A 21,978-nucleotide genomic window follows, 5' to 3' on the forward strand; every position below is an offset into this window, starting at 1 on the left:
TCCCAGAATTCCCCAGCCATCCTGTGGACTTCAACTCCCAGTATTCCCCAGCCACCCTGTGCGGACTTCAACTCCCAGAATTCCCCAGCCATCCTGTGACTTCAACTCCCAGAATTCCCCGCCATCCTGTGCGGACTTCAACTCCCAGAATTCCCCAGCCATCCTGTGGACTTCAACTCCCAGAATTTCCCAGCCATCCTGTGGACTTCAACTCCCAGAATTCCCCAGCCATCCTGTGCGGACTTCAACTCCCAGAATTCCCCAGACATCCTGTGCGGACTTCAACTCCCAGAATTCCCCAGCCATCCTGTGGACTTCAACTCCCAGAATTCCCCAGCCATCCTGTGCGGACTTCAACTCCCAGAATTCCCCAGCCATCCTGTGCGGACTTCAACTCCCAGAATTCCCCAGCCATCCTGTGCGGACTTCAACTCCCAGAATTTCCCAGCCATCCTGTGCGGACTTCAACTCCCAGAATTCCCCAGCCATCCTGTGCGGACTTCAACTCCCAGAATTCCCCAGCCATCCTGTGCGGACTTCAACTCCCAGAATTTCCCAGCCATCCTGTGCGGACTTCAACTCCCAGAATTTCCCAGCCATCCTGTGCGGACTTCAACTCCCAGAATTCCCCAGCCATCCTGTGCGGACTTCAATTCCCAGAATTCCCCAGCCACCCTGTGCGGACTTCAACTCCCAGTATTCCCCAGCCACCCTGTGCGGACTTCAACTCCCAGAATTCCCCAGCCATCCTGTGCGGACTTCAACTCCCAGAATTCCCCCGCCATCCTGTGCGGACTTCAACTCCCAGAATTCCCCAGCCATCCTGTGCGGACTTCAGCTCCCAGAATTCCCCAGCCATCCTGTACGGACTTCAGCTCCCAGAATTCCCCAGCCATCCTGTGCGGACTTCAGCTCCCAGAATTCCCCAGCCATCCTGTACGGACTTCAACTCCCAGAATTCCCCAGCCATCCTGTGCGGACTTCAGCTCCCAGAATTCCCCAGCCATCCAGCCAATCAGGGAAGCTGGATTCCCTTAACATCTGTGTGATTCGCTTAACAACCATGGCAAAAAAGATGGTAAAATCAGGCGCCACTCATTAAACAACCTTCTTGCTTAGCAATGGAAATTCTGATCCGGACTTCTGGGTCGTAAGTCAAGGACTCCCTGTATTCCCCATCTGCTACCTCCTCTAAGTTGAATAAAACTATAGCCTAAGATTGTTGTGATGGTTTTAATCTTTATAAGCCATGCAGAGACTGTGCTGTGAGTTGTGTGTGTTTTTGTTGTGATGGTTGACTTACCACCTCTGCTACAAAGACAGCCCCAGTCATGAAAATCTGCTAAGGTCTTGGATGGGAGGCCACCAGGAGATTCCCTAGACATCTTGGAACACGTGTGTCATTACATTGTCATCACGTGATGTATCACGACTCCCCCTCTTGCTAAAACAGAGGTGGGCGTGGCCAGCACGTGACGCATCCAGCTCGTGGCCCGCGAGATTGACACTCGTGTCTTGGAAGAAGGCCCGGGAAATCATTTCTGCTGAGAAAATTCTGCAATTGACAGCTATCCTATGGAGCTGGCATTAACTTGAAGGAGACCCAATCTTATAGGATCACAAGCTTCCTAACAAACAGGAAGCAGCAGGTGAAGCTAAGCAAGATCACATCAAATACCTGTACAATTAGCACAGGGGCCCCCCGAGGCTGTGTGCTCTCCAAACTTCTCTTCTCTCTGTATACCAATGACTGCATCTCCAACGATCCATCTGTTAAGCTACTGAAGTTCGCAGATGACACAACAGTGATTGGTTTCATTTGAGACAATGACGAATCCGCATATAGACGAGAGGTCGAACGACTAGCCTTGTGGTGCGACCGAAACAATCTGGAACTGAACACACTCAAAACCGTAGAAATGGTGGTAGACTTTAGGAGAAACCCTTCCATACTTCCACCTCTCACAATACTAGACAACACAGTATCAACAGTAGAAACCTTTAAATTTCTAGGTTCTATCATATCGCAAGATCTAAAATGGACAGCTAACATCAAAAACATCATCAAAAAAGGACAACAAAGAATGTTCTTTCTGCGCCAACTCAGTAAGCTCAAACTGCCCAAGGAGCTGCTGATTCAGTTCTACAGAGGAATTATTGAGTCTGTCATTTGCACCTCTATAACTGTCTGGTTCGGTTCTGCAACCCAACAAGAAAAACACAGACTTCAGAGGATAATTAGAACTGCAGAAAAAATAATTGCTACCAACCTGCCTTCCACTGAGGACCTGTATACTGCACGAATCAAGAAGAGGGCCATGAAAATATTTGCAGATCCCTCGCATCCTGGACATAAACTGTTTCAACTCCTGCCCTCAAAACGACGCTATAGAGCACTGCACACCAGAACAACTAGACACAAGAAGAGTTTTTTCCCGAAGGCCATCACTCTGCTAAACAAATAATTCCATCAACACTGTCAAACTATTTACTGAATCTGCACTACTATTAATCTTTTCATAGTTCCCATCACCAATATCTTTCCACTTATGACTGTATGACTATAACTTGTTGCTGGCAATCCTTATGATTTATATTGATATATTGACCACAATTGTGTTGTAAATGTTGTACCTTGATGAAGGTATCTTTTCTTTTATATACACTGAGAGCATCTGCACCAAGACAAATTCCTTGTGTGTCCAATCACACTTGGCCAATAAAATTCTATTCTATTCTATTAAAAATGCCATGTTTCCCCGAAAATAAGACCCTGACTTATATTTTTTTGAACCCTGAAATAAGTGCTTGGCCTTATTGCCATTCACTCAAAAGCCCGATTGGGCTTATTATCGGGGAGGTCTTATTTTGGGGGAAATTGGGTAGAAGGAATAAAATTAGGGATCCAATCAATTCTACAGCATCATCTATATGAGAAGCTAAGGAAATATTTTTCTTCCTCCCTCCCTCCCTTTCTTCCTGTCTCCTTCCATTCTTCTCCTTCCCATCTCCTCCCTCCCTCCCTCCCTCCCTCCCTTCCCCTTCCTCTCTCCTTCCATTCTTCTCCTTCCTCCTTCCTTCCTTCCTTCCTTCCTTCCTTCCTTCCTTCCTTCCTTCCTTCCTTCCTTCCTTCCTTCCTTCTGCTTCCTCTCCCTTCCATTCTTCTCCTTCCCATCTCCTCCCTCCCTCCCTCCCTCCCTTCTCCTTCCTCTATCCTTCCATTCTTCTCCTTTCTCTCTTCTTCCTTCCTTCCTTCCTTCCCTTTCCTTCCCCTTCCTTTCCCCTTCCATTCTTCTCATTCCCATCTCCTCCCTCCCTCCCTCCCTCCCTTCTCCTTCCTCTATCCTTCCATTCTTCTCCTTTCTCTTCTTCCTTCCTTCCTTCCTTCCTTCCTTCCTTCCTTCCTTCCTTCCTTCCCCTTCCTTCCCCTTCCTTTCTCCTTCCATTCTTCTCATTCCCATCTCCTCCCTCCCTCCCTCCCTCCCTCCCTTCTCTTTCCTCTATCCTTCCATTCTTCTCCTTTCTCTCTTCTTCCTTCCTTCCTTCCCCTTCATCTCTCCTTCCATTCTTCTCATTACCATCTCCTCCCTCCCTCCCTCCCTCCCTCCCGTCTGACTGCAGAATCTGTGCCGGCCGCTAGGGAGCAGGGAGTAACTGCCCTCTATTGGCCGTCTCAGGAACTGCAGATCTGTTGGCTCTCCCAGAAGGCTTCCAAAACCGCCCGGAGCCTTTGGGAATCTGCTTAAAAGGGCCGCCCGTATTTTACTACTTAGCAAGGCGGTTTAATTTAGCCGAGAAACACCTCCTCCCTCCTCCCCGCCCCGAATGCATTTCCCTCCCGAGAAATCTTATCTGCCCGTTCTCTGCTTTGTCTCTGTGCCAAGCAAGATAAGCCCACCCACTCGGGGTTAAACCGTGGTTTATTGAATAAACCTGAACCTGGTAAACCATGAATCCTATGTTACGAACTCCCAATTTACTCTAGTTACGGCACTAACCTGCAGAAACGCCCCCGCGTGGTTTAGTGTAACGTGTGAAGGCGGATTTTTATCCTCTCGCCCGCCCCAACCAAGCCAGCAGAAGACCCTAGCTTAAACGCAGGCGTCAGGATGATTAAATGTCGGCCGAATTCTCTTGAGGATTTCCAACGCCCCGCGCTTCCCAGCTGGCGCAAGAAAAGGCATTTTATTTCCTTCCTTAGGCTTGGGATCTCCTCGTGGCCCCCGTTCCGTGAATACAAATTTACTAACCTTGATGACCATTGATTGAAAAAGGGCCGTCCCAGTACTGGCTAGTTTAGCTTGACAAAAGCTAAGATCGACAAAAAACGAACAAGAATAACAGAATAAACAGAGCTGGAAGGAACCTTGGGGGTCTAGCCCAATCCCCACCCACCCACCCACCCACCCTGCTCAAAGCAGGAAACCAGATGTCAGACACTAAGTCGGAGGTTTTCTCTGCGTAAAAGCTTTGCCGTTTCAACATTCCGTGGTTATCTATATTTTTTCTTTATTTTTCAGTTTAGCTTTACAGATTTTTTTTGTCAGTTTAGCTGTATAGATTCCGTGGTATCTCTATTTTTCTTTATTTTTTTTCCAGTTTAGCTTCAGTTTAGTGGTCTTCTTTGGGCTAGTGGGATCCGACCCGGCTTGGCTTTCTGAGATCAGTTAAATCTCCCATCCGAATCTACAAAAGAACCAGAGAGGACACGCCGCCTCTCCCCACTCGGGTGGACCCACGGAATTGCCGTGAGCCCAATTCCCTCGTATTTCCAGCTAAGCTTCCCAGAATATCCCATCCTGTAGTCGCCTTTCGATCCTGGAATTCTGCGCGCCTGGCGCAGCTATTTTTCTGCCCCTCGAAGTACTCCTTACTGGAGCTTCTTCACTTGAGACTTTCAAGAAGAGATTGGACTGCCATTTGTCAGAAATGGTGGAGGGTCTCCTGCTGAGCGGGGATGGGGGGGTTGGACTAGATGACCTATAAAGGTCCCTTCCAACTCTTTTAATTTGAACGATCTGGAGAAGACGGTAAAGAAAATAATGACTGATGAAATAAACCGAGGGATCCGAATAAACCCGCCGACTCCAATTCCAATCCTGGCTGGTCTCCAGAGTGACTGTGTTCCCAAGACCCCACGCGGGCTCAGCCAGGCTCTTTAAAGGCCTAGCAAGCGAGCATTCCCAAGCTGCGCCACCGCTAGGATCCGTGAATCTTTCCCTTTGCTTATTTTCCCGACTCTGCCCCGTGGCTTTAGCTGAGGATCTGGCGCAATCAAGCCCGCTCTGAACCCGGCCCCGCAAGCCTTAAGAAATAGCCCGAAGTTCCTCTGCCCCTCCCTTCGGGATCTGGAGAAAGTTTCTCCTTCAATTCCCCCGCCACGCCCCACCCCACTCCATAAACTATATTTGCCAGGGGTCCAACCGAGCAATAGCCCAGTAAAATCAATTTTGGGGAATCACGAAATCATCTTTCCCCATGGCATTTACGGGAGGAAGCGCATTTTTTTGGGGGGCGTGGGTGGTGGGTGGAGGAAGAGCAAAGACCCCATTCGGGAGGGGGCGTGGTGATGCCACAACACCGTATCCCCGTGGGTCTGCCCCCCCTCCCTCCCCCCTAGCCCCCCTTCCCTTCCCCCAGACCAGCTCTCCGCCTTAACTTGATGGATCTGCGCGCTTAATGGGCCATCAAAACGCCGGGCGCTCTTTGGAGCGCGGGGAAGGGGGGGCGAGGGAGGGGGTCGCGCCCCTGCCTTGACGTCAGCAGAGGGCTTTATAAAGTGGGGGCGCCGATGGATATCCCAGAAGCCAAGATTGGCCTCGTTCTGCACCGGAGCACTGAAGGCATCCAACCGCGCCTCCTCGGAGCTTCGCCGGTATGTTCCCTTGTCGCCTCCACTGCGCCCTGGCGCTGCTCGTGTCCGTGTCCGTGGCGTGGAGCACCGTGGCGGCCGCACCCTCCGATCCCAGGCTCCGGCAGTTCCTGCAGAAATCCCTGGCCGCAGCCGCGGGGAAGCAGGTAAAAGGATCCAGCAGTGCGAGGCGGGGTAGGGTGGGGATGGCACGAAGGGGTGATAGGCAGCGGACCCCTGAGCGAATGCAGAGCGCCGTCTTCCTCGCCCGATCCCAAGAGCTGCGGGAGGCTGGATCCGACAGGAAGACAGGGAGATCCCCCCCCCGCTTTGTTAACTCACTAAAGGCGACGGTAGACTCTTCCTGCCCATGGAGGCTCAGCTCCTAGCTCTCTTGGGTAGGATGGAATTGGGTAGCTGCTTAGACTAGAGTAGTCCAACGGTCTTGCACGATGATAAGACCCTTCCTCGAACTTCCGTTGGAAGACGCTCAGGGATAAACTGTTGCCTAACCTGGAGGCTTTACTGACCTGCTAGGACTCATGAAGGAACAGCTCAGTGTTGGGTAGTTCCTTAGGATTGAAATCAGGCTGAGGATCAGCAGGGGAGAACCTGGCCAGCTTCCCGGGGGGGGGGCGGGAGGATGTAGATCGGTAGGACCAATATTATAGAAAGATGGTAGATGGATGGGGAGAGAGAGAGAAAGAGAGAGAGAGAGAGAGAGAGAGAGAGAGAGAGAGAGACGGAGATAAATCTCTATTTCCGCCCTCATTTGTTTTACAAAAAGGCAGGAAACATATCCGACACATCTTCCTCTTCCTATTTTCTCCACAACTACAGCCCTGTAAGGTGGGTAGGCTGAGGGTCTGCCCTCAAGTCACTCAGATCGCTTTTATGGCTAAGGCAGGACTAGAACTCACAGTCTCCTGCTTTCTAGCCTGGTCCTAATCACTGAACCAAACGGATTAACCTGTCCTATTTCCCTATCCTCACTGACTCTCAGTCACCAGGCTAGTCACCATCTTTCGCCCTTGAATCGCGATTGCAACTTAGAGAGAGAAAGAAAGCAGGAGAAAGAACAAGAGAAAGAGAAAATGAGAGAGAAGGGAGAAAAAGAGAGAGAGAGAACAAGAGAAAAGGGAGAAAAAGAGAGAGGGAGAGAAAGAGACAGAGAGAGAACAAGAGAAAGAGAGAATGAGAGAGAAGGGAAAGAAAGAGAGAGAATAAGAGAAAGAGTACCGGAGAGAAGGGAGAGAAAGAGAGAGAGAGAGAGAACAAGAGAGAGAATAAGAGAAAGAACAAGAGAGAGAGAGCAAGAGAGAAGGGAGAAAAAGAGAGAGAACAAGAGAAAAACAGAATGAGAGAGAAGGAGAAAAAAGAAAGAGGGAAAGAAAAAAGAAAGAGAATAAAAGAAAGAGAGGATGAGAGCGAAGGGAGAGAAAGAGAAAGAGAGAGAATAAGAGAAAGAGAGAGTAGGAGAAAGAAGGGAGAGAAAAGAGAGAGAAAGAGAGAGAGAACTAGAGAGAGAGGTTCTTATCTTAGACAACACCCCCAGATTTCCCCACCCCCCCAAAAAAAACCCTGGCCCCCCCAATAATTGTATAGGACGTGATGAAGTCGTAAATGAAAAAGCAAATGAAAGAGGCGCGACTGGGAAGCGCGGAGCTGTCCAGGGTCCTGAAAAGGATTTCGCTTTCGCTCCAACAGACCGTGATTAAACTCGGATCGCCAGGCTTGCCGATGTAAGCGGGTCGAACTAGTACACGGGCTGTTTCCATGATAGATGCACCACACACGCACGCACACACCACACACACACAAAAAAAAATACACCAACACACACTAACGCTTTCAATCTTCGCAACATTAAAGTCAGCCGTTGAGAGAGGTGGCCGGGTTTTGGGGTGACATCAAGTCACCTGCCTCAGTTGGAGAATGCCAAAAATAAGACAAAAGGACAATTCTGCAGAAGAATCTTAGGGCTGGAAAGGGACCTCCAACGCCCTTCTCCAAGGCAAGGAGCCCTTATACCAGACAAAAACCTAGAACCAAAAATCTAGAACACCTTCAATGAGAGATGTCCCCAAAGGTGCTTTTTCAAGAGGCAACTTGACTTTCTGGTTTTTCTTTGAAGACGTTTCACTTCTCTCATCCAGCTGGGAAGCTTCTTCAGCTTTGAAGAAGTCCAGTTTCCTCTCGAAAAAGCATCTTTGCGACAACCATGACCTGGATGACTGAGAATCTCCATAGACCTCAGTGAGCAAGCATTCATAAACCCACGAGATAAGCTGATGTGATAATAGTGGTTTAAAACTTAGGAAAGATATCATGGTTTGTACTGGAGAGCCAAGAAAAAAAAGGCTTAATCCAGCCTATGTCCATAGTGAAAAGGGTAAATGGCACAACAGGGATTAATCTAAAGAAACCTCCTCCTCAAAAATGCATTTGAGAAATGTCATCACTCCAATGCATGGCGTGCAATAAATGCTTGCAATAAAATCTATAACGCCACCACTTTTGGAACATGCATTGACGCCATCTGAAAAAGATTATTGAGAAGGTAAGGTGATACAACAAGAAGGTGGCAATATGATAATTTAATTTTTTTATGGATCGAGCTTTGAAAAGAGGCAGAAGAATAGAAGTCTAGAATGGCAGAAATGCAACACGCTATTTCTGCCGATCGTAATATTAAAACTTGGGGCCATCCTGCATCCGAACGATAAAATAATTCCACATCCTTTGGGGATGTATTTGTAGCAAAGAGATGATGCAACAGAGAGGAACACAAGTCTATAGAATATTAATTGTTGCATTGAAAAAATGCAGGTGTTTTAGCACCTGCTGAGATACGAAAAACTGGCTCACAGGATATAAAACTGCAAAATAACTACGCAGCGACATTCGTATGGCGTACTGCAGAAATGAACACAGGCAATGCGTTCGGATGTTCATTTGAATGCAGCTGTGATTAAGGCAGTTGTAGAAAGCCAGCGCATCTGGCTTTCTAAAAGGATAGATGAACGAGACGAATGAGCAGGAACTCCAAAGAAGAACGCGAATGGCGTCCCTTCTGTAGAAAGAAGAACACAATTTTGTGAGGTTTTTTTTTTTCCAACTTAGCAACTTTAAGATGGGTGGACTTCAACTCCCAGAATTCTGGAAGTTGAAATCCACCCAACGGGTAAGGTTGCCAAGATTGCAAAAAACACAGCTATATCACATGGAAGAATTCTTCTTTTTGGCTGCTTTCCAGCAATTAATGCTGAAGGCATGTGGCTTTTCTAGGAATTCATCCATATTTGTTTTCTCCATTCTGAACCGTCTCCAGATGTGATAGAACCCCAGCGTGTTTAACTCCATCAGTGGGGAGGTCTAAGTGGGGAGGCCCACACATCTACAGCAGGGGTCTCCAACCTTGGTCCCTTTAAGCAAAGCTGGCTGAGGGACTCTGGGAGTTGAAGTCCACAAGTCTTAAAGGGACCAAGGTTGGAGACCCCTGATCTGGAGGATGGCCAGGTGGTGGAAAGAAGGGGTGGATATGCTCATCAAATCAGACAGAGAGGGAAATAAAATAGCAGAACACTTGTGTAAGTAAGCCAAGCTGTATTTTACAATGGATTTTTTTTTTAAAAAAAAGACCATACGATTCACTTAACGATCGTGGCAAGAAAAGTTCCCAAATGCGACAGACTCGCTGAACAAATATTCTCCTTAGTGACGTACATTTTGGGTTCAATTGTGGTGCTAACTCGAGCACTACCTGTTCAGCCAATCCTCCATTTCTGACCGATTGCTTAGTGACATTTGGAAGTTATGACGGACCGACCCTGGGGTTATTTGTGACCCAGATTTGAAGTTCTGATAGTTAGGCCCCCCCCTCCCACCCAAAGTCATGTGACCAAACACCATTTGCAGCACGCTGTGGTCACGTAATCATATTTTGCAATGGTTTTGCCCAAAAACTGCAATTTCCAAGTTTCGACAAAACCGGGCCCATAGCAAACCATTGATTTGTTTAATGACTGCTGCAAAAGTGTCATTTTACAACTGTCCCTGTATTTTATGGCCCTCCTGACTTATGACCGTGATGGTAGGCTCCTGCTCCTTAATTTGAGTTATTAAAAGACCCAGTGGCTATATTTTTAAAAAAAAAAATACGCCAGGGTTGTTCAATTCTAATCTTCCATTAATATTCTTATTCTTCTGTACAAAACTCCGCATTGGTGACAGGAAAGGCATCTGGCCATTAACCACTCTGCTGGCTCCATTCAGACTCCATCCCGCAATGGATTGGGGTGATTAAAAGATGATGATAATAAATATTCTTATTCTTGTAGTGTACTAAATAATGCAGAATTATTCACCTCAGCTTCTTTCTAGTTTTCCAGATCGCTGTATTGTGTGAACCTGGAAAAACAAGTGACTTTACTAACAGGATAAGGGAATTGTGTGAACGCAACCAGCGATAACCGAGTTAGCTATATTCATTCACATCTAACCAAGTTTAGTTGCAATTGCGCGACGTATTAAGCTTGAGGTTAAGGTGTTAACCTTGACTAATTTCTTGTTCCTTTCTCAAGATGTCGTACAAACACAATCTCTGGGTAGGTTATAGTTCAGGGTTTAAGAGCTAAACAGGTCAGTTCGATGTGCGTTGTGTTAAAACCGCACTCAAAAAGGCTCCAAATTGTAAATGTGAGAATGGGGGGGGGTGTACCTCAATGACATCATAACGAGAACCTCAATTTGCCCTTTGGGTCTGGGACGGTCGCCAGAGCTGTGGTGGCGCAGTGGTTAGAATGCAGAATTGCAGGCTAATTCTGCCCGCAGCCAGGAAGTTCGATTCTGATCAGCTCAAGGTTAACTCAGCCGTTACCGACCATCCTTCTGAGGTCGGTAAAACGAGGACCCAGGTTGTTGGGGGCAAGAGGCTGACTCTGTAAAATGCTCAGAGAGGGCTGGAAAGAACTGTGAAGAGGGTATACAAGACTAAATGCTATTGCTATTTCCTTCCTTCCTTCCTTCTTTCCTTCCTTCCTTCCTTCCTTCCTTCCTTCCTTCCTTCCTTCCTTCTTCTCATTCCCCTCTCCTTCCTTCCTCTCTTTCCCAACTCCTCCCACCCTCCCTCACTTCCTTCCTTCTCATTCCCATCTTCCTTCCTTCCTTCCTTCCTTCCTTCCTTCCTTCCTTCCTTCCTTCCTTCCTTCCTTCCTTCCCTCCCTCCCTCCCTCCTTCTTCTCATTCCCATCTCCTTCTTTCCTTCTTCTCTCCCTCTTTTTCTCATTCCCATCTCCTTCCTTCACTCCTTCCCTCATTTCCCTCGCCTTCTTTCCTCTCTTTCCCAACTCCTCCCTCCCTCCCTTCCTTCTTCTCATTGTCATCTTCCTTCCTTCCTTCCTTCCTTCCTTCCTTCCTTCCTTCCTTCCTTCCTTCCTTCCTTCCTTCCTTCTTCTCATTCCCATCTCCTTCCCTCCTTCCTTCCTCTCATTCCCTCTCCTTCCTTCCTTCCTTCCTTCCTTCCTTCCTTCCTTCCTTCCTTCCTTCCTTCCTTCCTTCCTTCCTTCCCTCATTTCCCCTCCTTCCTTCCTCTCATTCCCAACTCCTCCCTCCTTTCCTCCATTCTTCCCTCCTCTCATTCCCTCTCCTTCCTTCCTTCCTTCCTTCCTTCCTTCCTTCCTTCCTTCCTTCCTTCCTTCCTTCCTCCTCCTCCTCCTTCTTCTCATTCCCATCTCCTTCTTTCCTTCTTCTCTCCCTCTTTTCTCATTCCCATCTCCTTCCTTCACTCCTTCCCTCATTTCCCTCGCCTTCTTTCCTCTCTTTCCCAACTCCTCCTCCTCCTTCCTTCTTCTCATTGTCATCTTCCTTCCTTCCTTCCTTCCTTCCTTCCTTCCTTCCTTCCTTCCTTCCTTCCTTCCTTCCTTCTTCTCATTCCCATCTCCTTCCCTCCTTCTTCTCTCCCTCTTTTTCTCCTTCCTTCCTTCCTTCCTTCCTTCCTTCCTTCCTTCCTTCCTTCCTTCCTTCCTTCCCTCATTTCCCCCTCCTTCCTTCCTCTCATTCCCAACTCCTCCCTCCTTTCCCTCCATTCTTCCCTCCCTCTCATTCCCCTCTCCTTCCTTCCTTCCTTCCTTCCTTCCTTCCTTCCTTCCTTCCTTCCTTCCTTCCTTCCCTCCCTCCCTCCCTCCCTCCCTCGTTTGGTGGCGGAGTGGTTAGAATGCCTTATTTCAGGCTAATTCTGCCCACAGCCGGGAGTTCGATCCTGACCGGCTCAAGGTCAGCCTTGGAAGTCCATCTGTGTTCAGGCCCTTAAATCATGTCTCTTCCCCACCCCCCACCCCTTATCTTGTCTGTCTGTCTGTCTTTCTGTCTGTCCAAGGGATCCCTCCATCTTCAGGGTATGGTTAAAAAAGTTACGATGGCAGTTAGGATGGCATTATTCCTCCCAGTTTGTAAAAAAATTACATTCCAATTCAAATGGGCAAAGTTTTTTTTAAAAAAAAATCTATGGTTGCAGCTGCCCTCTCGCCTTTTTTGACCTCCCTGCAGTCACCTCTGGACTCGTCTACAGAACCATTGTGGAAGTGATGGATCTGACCCTGGAATCCAAGGCTTAATCTGTCTTTTTAATTATTTTTGCAATGTAAAATTAGTCCCCCGACTTACGACCGTTCGTTTCGTGACCATTTGAAGCTACAACGGCACTTACGACCGTTTTTCACACTTACGACCATCGTAGCACACACATCCCCCACGGTCATCGATGATCGAAATTTTAGACGGCTGCAGCCTCCCGGGGTGTGTGTGTGTGTGTGTGTGTGTCACGCAATTCCCTTTTTGTGACCTTCTGGCAAGCCAAGTCATGGGGATAGCTGGATTCGCTTAACGACCGTGTGACTAAGTTAACCTCTGCAGTGATCCACTTAACGGGGGCAAGGAAGGTCATAAAAGGAGACAAAGGTATTATACTGGTTTATATGTTTAATCGGGAGAGGAGTTGAGGGTACAAAGGGCGAGGAGTGACTATGGATTGTGACTTATGTTGTATTTTAATTTATGATTTGTTAATTTTATACCCTGTACTTTGTTCTGGGAAGTCTTGGGGGGGGGGTGGAAGATGAAGAATTATTAAGGGCCGTGGTGGCTCAGGCTGTAAGATAGCCTGTTATTAAAACACTGCAGCCTGCAATTACTGCAGGTTCTAGTCCCACCAGGCCCAAGGTTGACTCAGCCTTCCATCCTTTATAAGGTAGGTAAAATGAGGACCCAGATTGTTGGGGGGGGGCAATAAGTTGACTTTGTAAATATACAAATAGAATGAGACTATTGCCTTACACACTGTAAGCCGCCCTGAGTCTTCGGAGAAGGGCGGGATATAAATGTAAATAAAAAATAATAATAAAAAAATAATGTACAGGAATGATTGAAGATATGTAATTAAATAAAAATAATTTGAAATGAAATTGGGGCTGCTCAGCTGCCATTTCAGAAGGGAATGGAAAGGGAGAGAGGAGTAGAGAGAGCGAAGGAAGGAAGTAGGTAGGAAGAGAGAGGTAGAAGAGGGGGAAAGGAGAGGAAAAATAAAATAAAAAAAAAAAGGATTAAAAAAATTAAATAATAATCATAATAATCGTAATAAAAAGGAGACAAAGCTCACTTAGCCACTGTCTCAGTTAGCAAAGGAAATTCCGGGTTCAATTCTGATCGTAAGTCGAGGACTACCTATATATAGTGTAAGCCGCCCTGAGTCTTCGGAGAAGGGCTGGATATAAATGCAATTTATATCCAATTTTATCCAATGCAATTTTAATTGTTTTTTAATCTGTATTTATATGTATTTTAACTGCCTGTGAACCGCCCTGAGTCCTTAGGGAGATAGGGCGGTATATAAATTTGAAAAATAAAAATAAAATAAAAATAATAAAATAATTAAAATATCCCGATGGAAGAATTCTTTTTCTGATAAAAATCCATTTGCAGCCGCCTGTTTTATCAATGGACTGAGGTCTGTGGCTAAGCTGACATGCTCAGGAGGCTGGCTTCTCATAGTATGTGCAATTGGACCCATGACCCATGTTTAAAAATGGGAGGGGCTTCAGATGCTTTGAGTTTTTAGACCCCTCCCCTCCAGTAAACATCCCAAGAAAGACCCCTGTTGCATCTTACTTTGTATAGCTCGTCTCTCACCAAACAACAGTTCGCTTAGTGACCGTTGGAAGTTACAACGGGCACTGGCAAAAGGGACTTATGACCGTTTTTCACACACATATGACCATCGCAGAATTCCCAGGATCCTCTGATTGAAATTTCAGGTGCTGGGCAACTTTCTCATATTTACGACGGCTGCAATGGTCCTCGTGATCCCCTTTTGCGACCTTCTGGCCGGCCAAGTCCATGGGGAAACACCAGCTTCACTTAATGCCATTGTGACTTAACTCTCAACCGACGGCAGCGATTCGCTTGGCAAAGGCAGGTCGTAAAACAGGGGCCGTGGCGCACTTTGCCATCTCACTTAGTGACAGAAATTTGGGGGTCGGTTGTGGTCGTCAGTTCAGGACTACCCGTTCAAATTTTACTGCCTTTCCTGTAATTTAGAGAGAGGGTGAATTCAGTTCCTTCGATCGGCGATATAGACGATACGAGCTGAAATTGAATATTTTCTGTAAATGGAGCCATTCAATCAAATTGCTCCTTTCTGAATAGATTAGCATGTTACACAAACATTGTCTTTTCCTTTTGCAAGACTGCCGTTCGTCAGAAATGGTGTAGGGTTTCCCGCTTGGGGTGTGGGAGTTGGATTAGATTTGGGGTCTCCAACCTTGGCAACTTTTAAGCTGGGAGGACTTCAACTCTCAGAATTCCCCAGCCAGCCAAGCTGGGAGTTGAAGTCCTCCAGGCTTAAAGTTGCCAAGGTTGGAGACCCCTGGACTAGATGACCTTCAAGGTCCCTTCCAACTCATCTCATCTCATCTCATCTAATGCCATGATTCGGGGTGAAATGCAGAGAATGAAACCAGGCAATTGTGTTAAATCCTTGGCTGAGCAAAAAATCCATCGAATGAAAGCACAACAATTGTGTTACACCGTGGCTAAGCAAAGCTGGATTTTTTGCATGTTGCGCTAAGCCCAGCCACTAAAATTATAGGCATGGATTTCCCACCCAGCCCTCCTAGCCGTCCCCAAGTAAAATCCTCATCTTACGACGGCAATTGGGATCAGAGTTTCCATCGCTAAGCAAGCCGATTCTTTAAGTGAGCCAGCAACCCCCCCCCAAATTCTATCACCTTTTCCCCCACGGCTGTTCAGTGAAGCACTGCAGTCGCTAAGTAAGTCACATCGTTGTTAAGCAAACCCAGCTTCTCTGTGGATTTTCCTCCTCGGAGGCCCTGCTGGGGAGGTCACCAATGCTGATCAGGGACCTCTGGGAATTCTGGAACCGTCATAAAACACAAACCGGCTGTCAAGGGTTCGAATCTTGATCACATGTGACTGTGGAAACGCTACAACGGTTGTAAAATGTGACGATGGGTTGTGAGTCAGTTTTTCCGGTGTTGTTTGAACTTTGAAGGGTCATTAAATGGATGCTTGCAAATTGAGGATTACTTTTTTGGGGGACGAGAAGCTTAGCAGAGTCAGACCTGTTGGGGGGAGGTTGGGGATTGTGGGGGGGGGGGCAGAGAAATCCCTGAGAAATTAAACAAGACCCAGAACCAAGGCAAGGGGATCCCCCCCCCCCCCCCCCGGCTGCTTAGAAAACGGCATATAAATTGCAATTAATTGGATTTCTGGGTATGCAGAAAGATAGAATCAAGATTATGGGAAGCGTGAGCATCCCATAATAGGGCCATACTTGGAATACTGCATCCAGTTTTAATTGCCACGATATAGAAAAGATGTTGAGAAGAGCAACAAAGATGATTAGGGGACTGGAGGCTAAAACATATGAAGAACGGTTGCAGGAATTGGGTAGGTCTAGTTTAATGAAAAGAAGGACTAGGGGAGACATGATAGCAGTGTTCCAATATCTCAGGGGTTGCCACAAAGAAGAGGGAGTCAAACTTTCTGCAAAATGGAAGGAAGGAAGGAAGGAAGGAAGGAAGGAAGGAAGGAAAGAGGGAAAGGGAAGGGAAGGAAAGGAAAGGAAAGGAAAGGAAATCACGTGACGGGTTAATACCACTTTATAATGCCTTGGTAAGGCCACACTTGGAATATTGCATTCAGTTTTGGTCGCCACGATGTAAAAAAGATGCTGAGACTCTAGAAAGAGTGCAGAGAAGAGCAACCAAGAGGATTAGAGGACTGGAGGCTAAAAAGAAGAAAGAAGAAAGAAAGAAAGGGAGAAGGAAAGGAAGGAAGAAAGAAAGCAGGAAAGAAAGGGAGGGAAGGAAGGACGGAGAAGGAAAGGAAGCAAAAAAGAAAGAGAGAGAAAGAGGGAGGGAAGGAGGGAGAAGGAAAGGAAGAAAAAGAAAGGAAGAAAGAAAGGAAGGAAGGAAGGAAGGAAGGAAGGAAGGAAAGAAAGAAAGAAAGAAAGAAAGAAAGAAAGAAAGAAAGAAAGAAAGAAAGAAAGAAAGAAAGAAAGAAAGAAAGAAAACATGATGATGATGAACGGTTGCAGGAACTGGGCCTGGCTGGTCTAGAGAAGAGAAGGACCAGGGGAGACAGGAGAGCATCTTCCAATATTTGAGGGGCTGCCACAGAGAGGAGGAAGGGGGTCAAGCTATTCTCCAAAGCAAAAGGAAGGAAGGAGGGAGGGAGGGAGGGAGGGAGGAACGAAAGAAAGAAAAAGAAAGAAAAAGAAAGAAAGACAGAGAAAGAAAGAAAGAGAAAGAAAAAAAAAGAAAAGAAAAGAAAGGAAAGGAAAGAAAGAAAGAAAGAAAGAAAGAAAGAAAGAAAGAAAGAAGACATCTGAGAGAACCATGGATGGAGAGAAGACATGGCTAGTTTTAGGAAAAGAAGGAGTAAGGATGACAAGAAAGTGGGGGTCACGCTATTCTCCAAAGGAACTGAAAGCAAGACAAGAAACAACGCATGGAAACTACAAGTGTTCCTTGTCTTACAACAGTCTATTTAGTGAAAAAAGAGACTTGTGGCCAATTTTCACACTTACGACCATTGCGGCATGTAATCAAAATCCAGACGCTTGGCAACTGGCATGTACTTATGACGGTTGCAGTGTCCCGGGGTCACGTGATCCCCTTTTGCCACCTTCTGACAAGCAAAGTCAATAGGGAAGCCAGATTCGTTTAACAATCGTGTGTCTAACTTAACAACTGCAGTGATTCACTTAACAATTGCGGCGGGAATAGTTGTAAAACGGGGCAAAATTCACTCGACAAAAGTTTCACGGAAATTTTGGGCTCCGTTGTGGTCGCAAGTCAAGGACTACCTGTAATCAAGGACAGAACCAACCTAGAACTAAAGGAGAAATTTCCTGGCAGTTAGAACAATTAACCAGTGGAACGACTTGCCACCAGAAGTTGTGGGCGCTCCAACACTGGAAGGTTTTAAGAAGAGATCGGGCAGCCATTTGTCTGAAATGGTACAGGGGTTCCTGCTTGAGCAGGGGGGCTGGTCTAGAAGACCTCCAAGGTCCCTTTCAGCTCTGTTATTCTGTTATTTTCCTTTCCAGTCCTTTAACGGTTTTCCTATTCTTCTTGCCTTCCAAGGAGCTGGCGAAGTATTTCCTGGCAGAGTTGCTCTCCGAACCCAACCAGCTGGACAACGAGGCCCTGGGTTCCGACGACCTGTCCCGCGGGGCCGAACAAGATGAGGTCAGACTGGAACTCGAGAGATCGGCCAACTTGAACCCGGGTCTGACCCCTCGGGAGCGCAAAGCCGGATGCAAAAATTTCTTCTGGAAAACCTTCACTTCTTGTTAGCTTTCGAAATCTCCTCTATCCCCTCCATCTCTTTCTCTCTCTCTCTCTCTCTCTCTCATTTCTCAGTCTCTTCACGCCAGGAGCTGAAGACTGTAATATAATAATAACAACAACAATAATAATAATAAAATATTGTTAAGGTAATAAGGGGAAAAAAAGAAGAAAAAAAGAGTACCATTTGGTTTTCAAGCTGTTTTAATAAAGCTTTCTGTTTCAAATTGTACACAACCCTCCTGGAGTTTGTGATCTCTGTTTCTTCGATCGGCCCATCAGCTGCTGCCTAAATTTTTGCTGGCTGAAATTCTTAAAAGTCTGGCAATAAAGCTTGTGTTGCAAAGTGTTCTCCTTGCAGCTTTTCTCTTATCACCGATGGGTTAAAGCTCATCAATCAATCAATTAAGCAGGCAAGGCGCAGAGTGGTCAACGCAAAGGAGGAGCCACACCGTGTGCTATGCCAGGGAGGTGAGATGAGAAGTGACTGAGCAGGTGGGTGGGTGGGGCGAGCGGCAGGCAGGTGAGTGATGAGCAGGGGCCAGGCCAGCCAGCGGTGGCATTTGCCGGTTCTCCAAACTACTCAAAATATCCGCTACCAGTTCGCCAGATCTGGCTGAATACCACTTCTGAATCAATCGATCAATCATGAAAACAATCACCCGACGATTGAAATTCAAAGCAAGACGTCTTTAGCATTAAATGTCCTTTTACACAATCAAAAAAATCGAGCAAAACCCTTCTGGTGGCTCAACAGACTTAAGACAGTCTGTTATTAACACAGCTGCTTGCAATTACTGCAGGTTCTAGTCCCACCAGGCCCAAGGTCGACTCAGCCTTCCATCCTTTATAAGGTAGGTAAAATGAGGACCCAGATTGTTGGGGGCAATTAAGTTGACTTTGTATAGAATATACAAATGGATGAAGACTATTGCTTGACACAATGTAAGCCGCCCTGAGTCTTCGGAGAAGGGCGGGATATAAATGCAAAAAAAATAAAATAAAAAAAATATAAGGGGTCTGAAATTAGGAAGGCCTCCAGGAAATGAGGTTTGAAGAAGTTTAACACACAGGTTAATGTGTGAATAGAAGCATAATACAATTAGGGCGGCCTTCTAGAAGGAGGGTTAAGAAGTTAACAGCCAGGTTATGTAAGTTGTATGAACAGAACTGCAGCGCAATTAGGAATTCTTCCCAGAATAAGAGTTGAGAAGTTATGTTTTTATTCACACAACACGCTTAATCTGGGTAGCGAATTAAACAATCTTGTATGTCAGTTTTAAAAAAGGCATTGATAATATTAAAAGATCATCCAGTGAAACACCGATGAGGTTTACATCTAGTGTGAACACAACAACACCTGTCTAAATTAAACTTGCTGCGTGAATTCGACTCCCCTCCGTACACTTTAGTGAAACTCTCTCTCTCTCTGTGTGTGTGTAGAATTGAAAACAAAAGATTGTACAAGTTTTAAGGGCCGGTCTGTGATTAATATTGCCCGGGCTCAGCAGCTAAGCAGGCTCTAACTTTGTTACCTGTAGGATGATGCACCACTAGGAGATCCCAGCTAGTCTGTGAAGTTGGAAAACTGTTCTGGATAAAGAAGACAGGCGAACAATTTTGTTCCTGCTTTAGTTTCTACTTTTAGCAACCCTTTGGAATGGTTGATCATTGGATCTGTTCAGACAGCACAATAAAGCTTTGAAAATATCTCTTTACATATAGTATTTTGAACCTTTTTGGGGGGGCATTGATTTAAGGCATTGGGTTAACCCATTTAGTTAGAGAAAGGTGCAGTCAAGGAAGAGAAAAATATGGAAATTAAAAACTTTTTCCTGCAATCAAATCCTTCTTGGAGGTTTCTAGCAAAAATACACAAACCATCCTGGTGGACAATTGACTGACTGTTGCATTTTCAGATACTTTCCATAGCCTAAAATCAGAATTTATAGCAGAAACAGTTTTTTTAAATGTTTAAGGGGAAATGAATGGCCGTTTTATGAAGACAGAGGGATTTTTATAGATTATTTTTCTGTATGGGTTATTCTTTTATAGCAGTGTTTTTCAACCTTGGCAACTTTAAGAAGTCGTGGACTTCCCAGAATTCCCCAGCTTTTTCCATACTTTTTAAAACCGCTGAGGTTGAAAAACACCATTTCATAGGAATGTACAGTAGTGGCCAAAATTGTGGAAACCTTTTGGGAAAAGTGTATTTTCTAAAACTAGCGAATAACACCACTTTTTTTTCCAGTAGCACCATAAAATTATATATCAATGGAAAGATAATTTAATCAAGAATGTAATGCAATAACTTTTGTGAAGGATTTGCTATTAGAATAGCCGTTACAGTATAAAGAAGAAAAGTGAAACGCGTAGAAAAAACGAGATCTACAAAAATGATCCCCATGTCAGTTAATACTTAGTTGGGTAGCCTTTAGCATGAAATATGGCCTTACAACGTCTTCCCATGGAGTGAACCAAGTCTTTGAGTTCTGCAGCTGTTCGAATGTGAAACCAAGATTGAATGATGGTTTCTGTTAACTGGGTTTTATTGCTGGGTCGCTTCCGACTAACCAGTTTCTTTAGTCGGCTCCATAGATTTTCCATTGGGTGAAGGTCTGGGCTATTCCCAGGCCATTCCAGCAGTGGAATAGGACTATCTTGAAATGCCAAAAAAAAAAAAAAAGTGGTGTTATTAGCCATCAAACCTCAAAAATACACTTTTCCCAAAAGGTTTCCACAATTTTGGCCAGTGCTGTATATAGGCTGTCCAGTGTAATATAAGCACCACATCACTTACGCATAAAACTATCAAACATCTTAACACAACCTAATTTTGCGTAGCTTCTTTTCCAAAAACACCACACTACTAACCAGAGCATATAAAACATTTGCTAGACCAATTCTAGAATACAGCTCACCTGTTTGAAACCCTCACCATATCTCTGACATCAATACAATTGAACGTGTCCAGAAATATTTTACAAGAAGAGTTCTCCATTCCTCTGAAAACAATAAAATACCTTATCCCACCAGACTTGAAATCCTAGGCTTAGAAAACTTGGAACTCCGTCGCCTTCGACAAGACCTAAGTTTAACTCACAGAATCATCTATTGTAATGTCCTTCCTGTTAAAGACTACTTCAGCTTTAATTGCAATAATACTAGAGCAACTAATAGATTTAAACTTAATGTCAACGGCTTTAATCTAGATTGCAGAAAATATGACTTCTGTAACAGAATCATCAGTGCTTGGAATACTTTACCTGACTCTGTGGTCTCTTCTCATAATCCTAAAAGCTTTAACCAAAAACTTTCTACTATTGACCTCACCCCATTCCAAAGAGGAGCATAAGGGCTGTGCATAAGCGCACAAACGTGCCTACCGTTCCTGTCCTATTGTTTTTCTTTTCTTCTTCCTAAATATATGCTTATACCTCCTTATATTTACCCATATATGTGTTTATTTACTATATAATCTTTTTGTATGATACCTACATATATTGTTGTGACAAAATAAATAAATAAATAAAAATAAATAAACAATGAGCTGGGCAGTTCTGTGTATGCTACAAACTTAACCAAAGTTATGGAATTAATACATTTGTTGAATTTCCACACAACGTGGATCTCCTAAGAAGCAATAGGCCTCTATTGGCGCAACGCACGAACGACACACGGACTCGGCGTGCACCACATTAACCAACATTCCTGTCGACTAAAGCTTTGCAGGTTGTGCGAAATCATTTTAACCTTAGACCCAAATAGTGCGAGAAACGCATCCGTGGCATCGATTTAAAGAGCGTTTTGTGTGTCTGCTCTGCATCCAGTCAACCCGCCTTCAAAGTATAACCGAAGAAAAAAAAAATTGATTGCTTCTTTATATGGAAATTAAAAAAACAGAGATCAGTCACAGAAGCGAAGGGCTTCGTGACTTCAAAAGAGACGCCTCTGGCTGCTTTTTATTTTTATTTATTTATTTATGCATTTATTTTGTAATTGTTCCACTTTGGAGATAAATGACTAACGCAGCTCACCTGAGCGTCACCGAGAAATATGCTTTGATAGGAACAGAAAAGACATGACATTAAATGCATTAAGTGCCTTTATGGTATAGGTTTCCCTGCTCGAGCAGGGGGTTGGACTAGATGACCTCCAAGATCCCATTCAACTCTTGTTATTCTACATTCTATTTATTCTATGTTCTATTTAGGTGCGATTCTGGTCTCCTTCAGGACAAAATCTATTATAGGTGCAAGC

The 21,978-nt window shown here is 45.3% G+C and overlaps 1 protein-coding gene across 1 annotated transcript; it reads left to right on the top strand.

Annotated features, from left to right (window-relative positions):
• Positions 1–5,877: 5,877 nt before the first annotated feature.
• SST (somatostatin) lies at positions 5,878–17,727 on the top strand. The gene is made up of 2 exons (XM_058187903.1): positions 5,878–6,018; positions 17,515–17,727. The coding sequence occupies exons 1-2, from the start codon at positions 5,878–5,880 to the stop codon at positions 17,725–17,727; spliced, it is 354 nt and encodes a 117-aa protein (XP_058043886.1).
• Positions 17,728–21,978: the final 4,251 nt, after the last annotated feature.

The sequence above is a fragment of the Ahaetulla prasina genome, chromosome 6, assembly GCF_028640845.1.
Source record: "Ahaetulla prasina isolate Xishuangbanna chromosome 6, ASM2864084v1, whole genome shotgun sequence".
Classification (NCBI taxonomy): domain Eukaryota; kingdom Metazoa; phylum Chordata; class Lepidosauria; order Squamata; family Colubridae; genus Ahaetulla; species Ahaetulla prasina.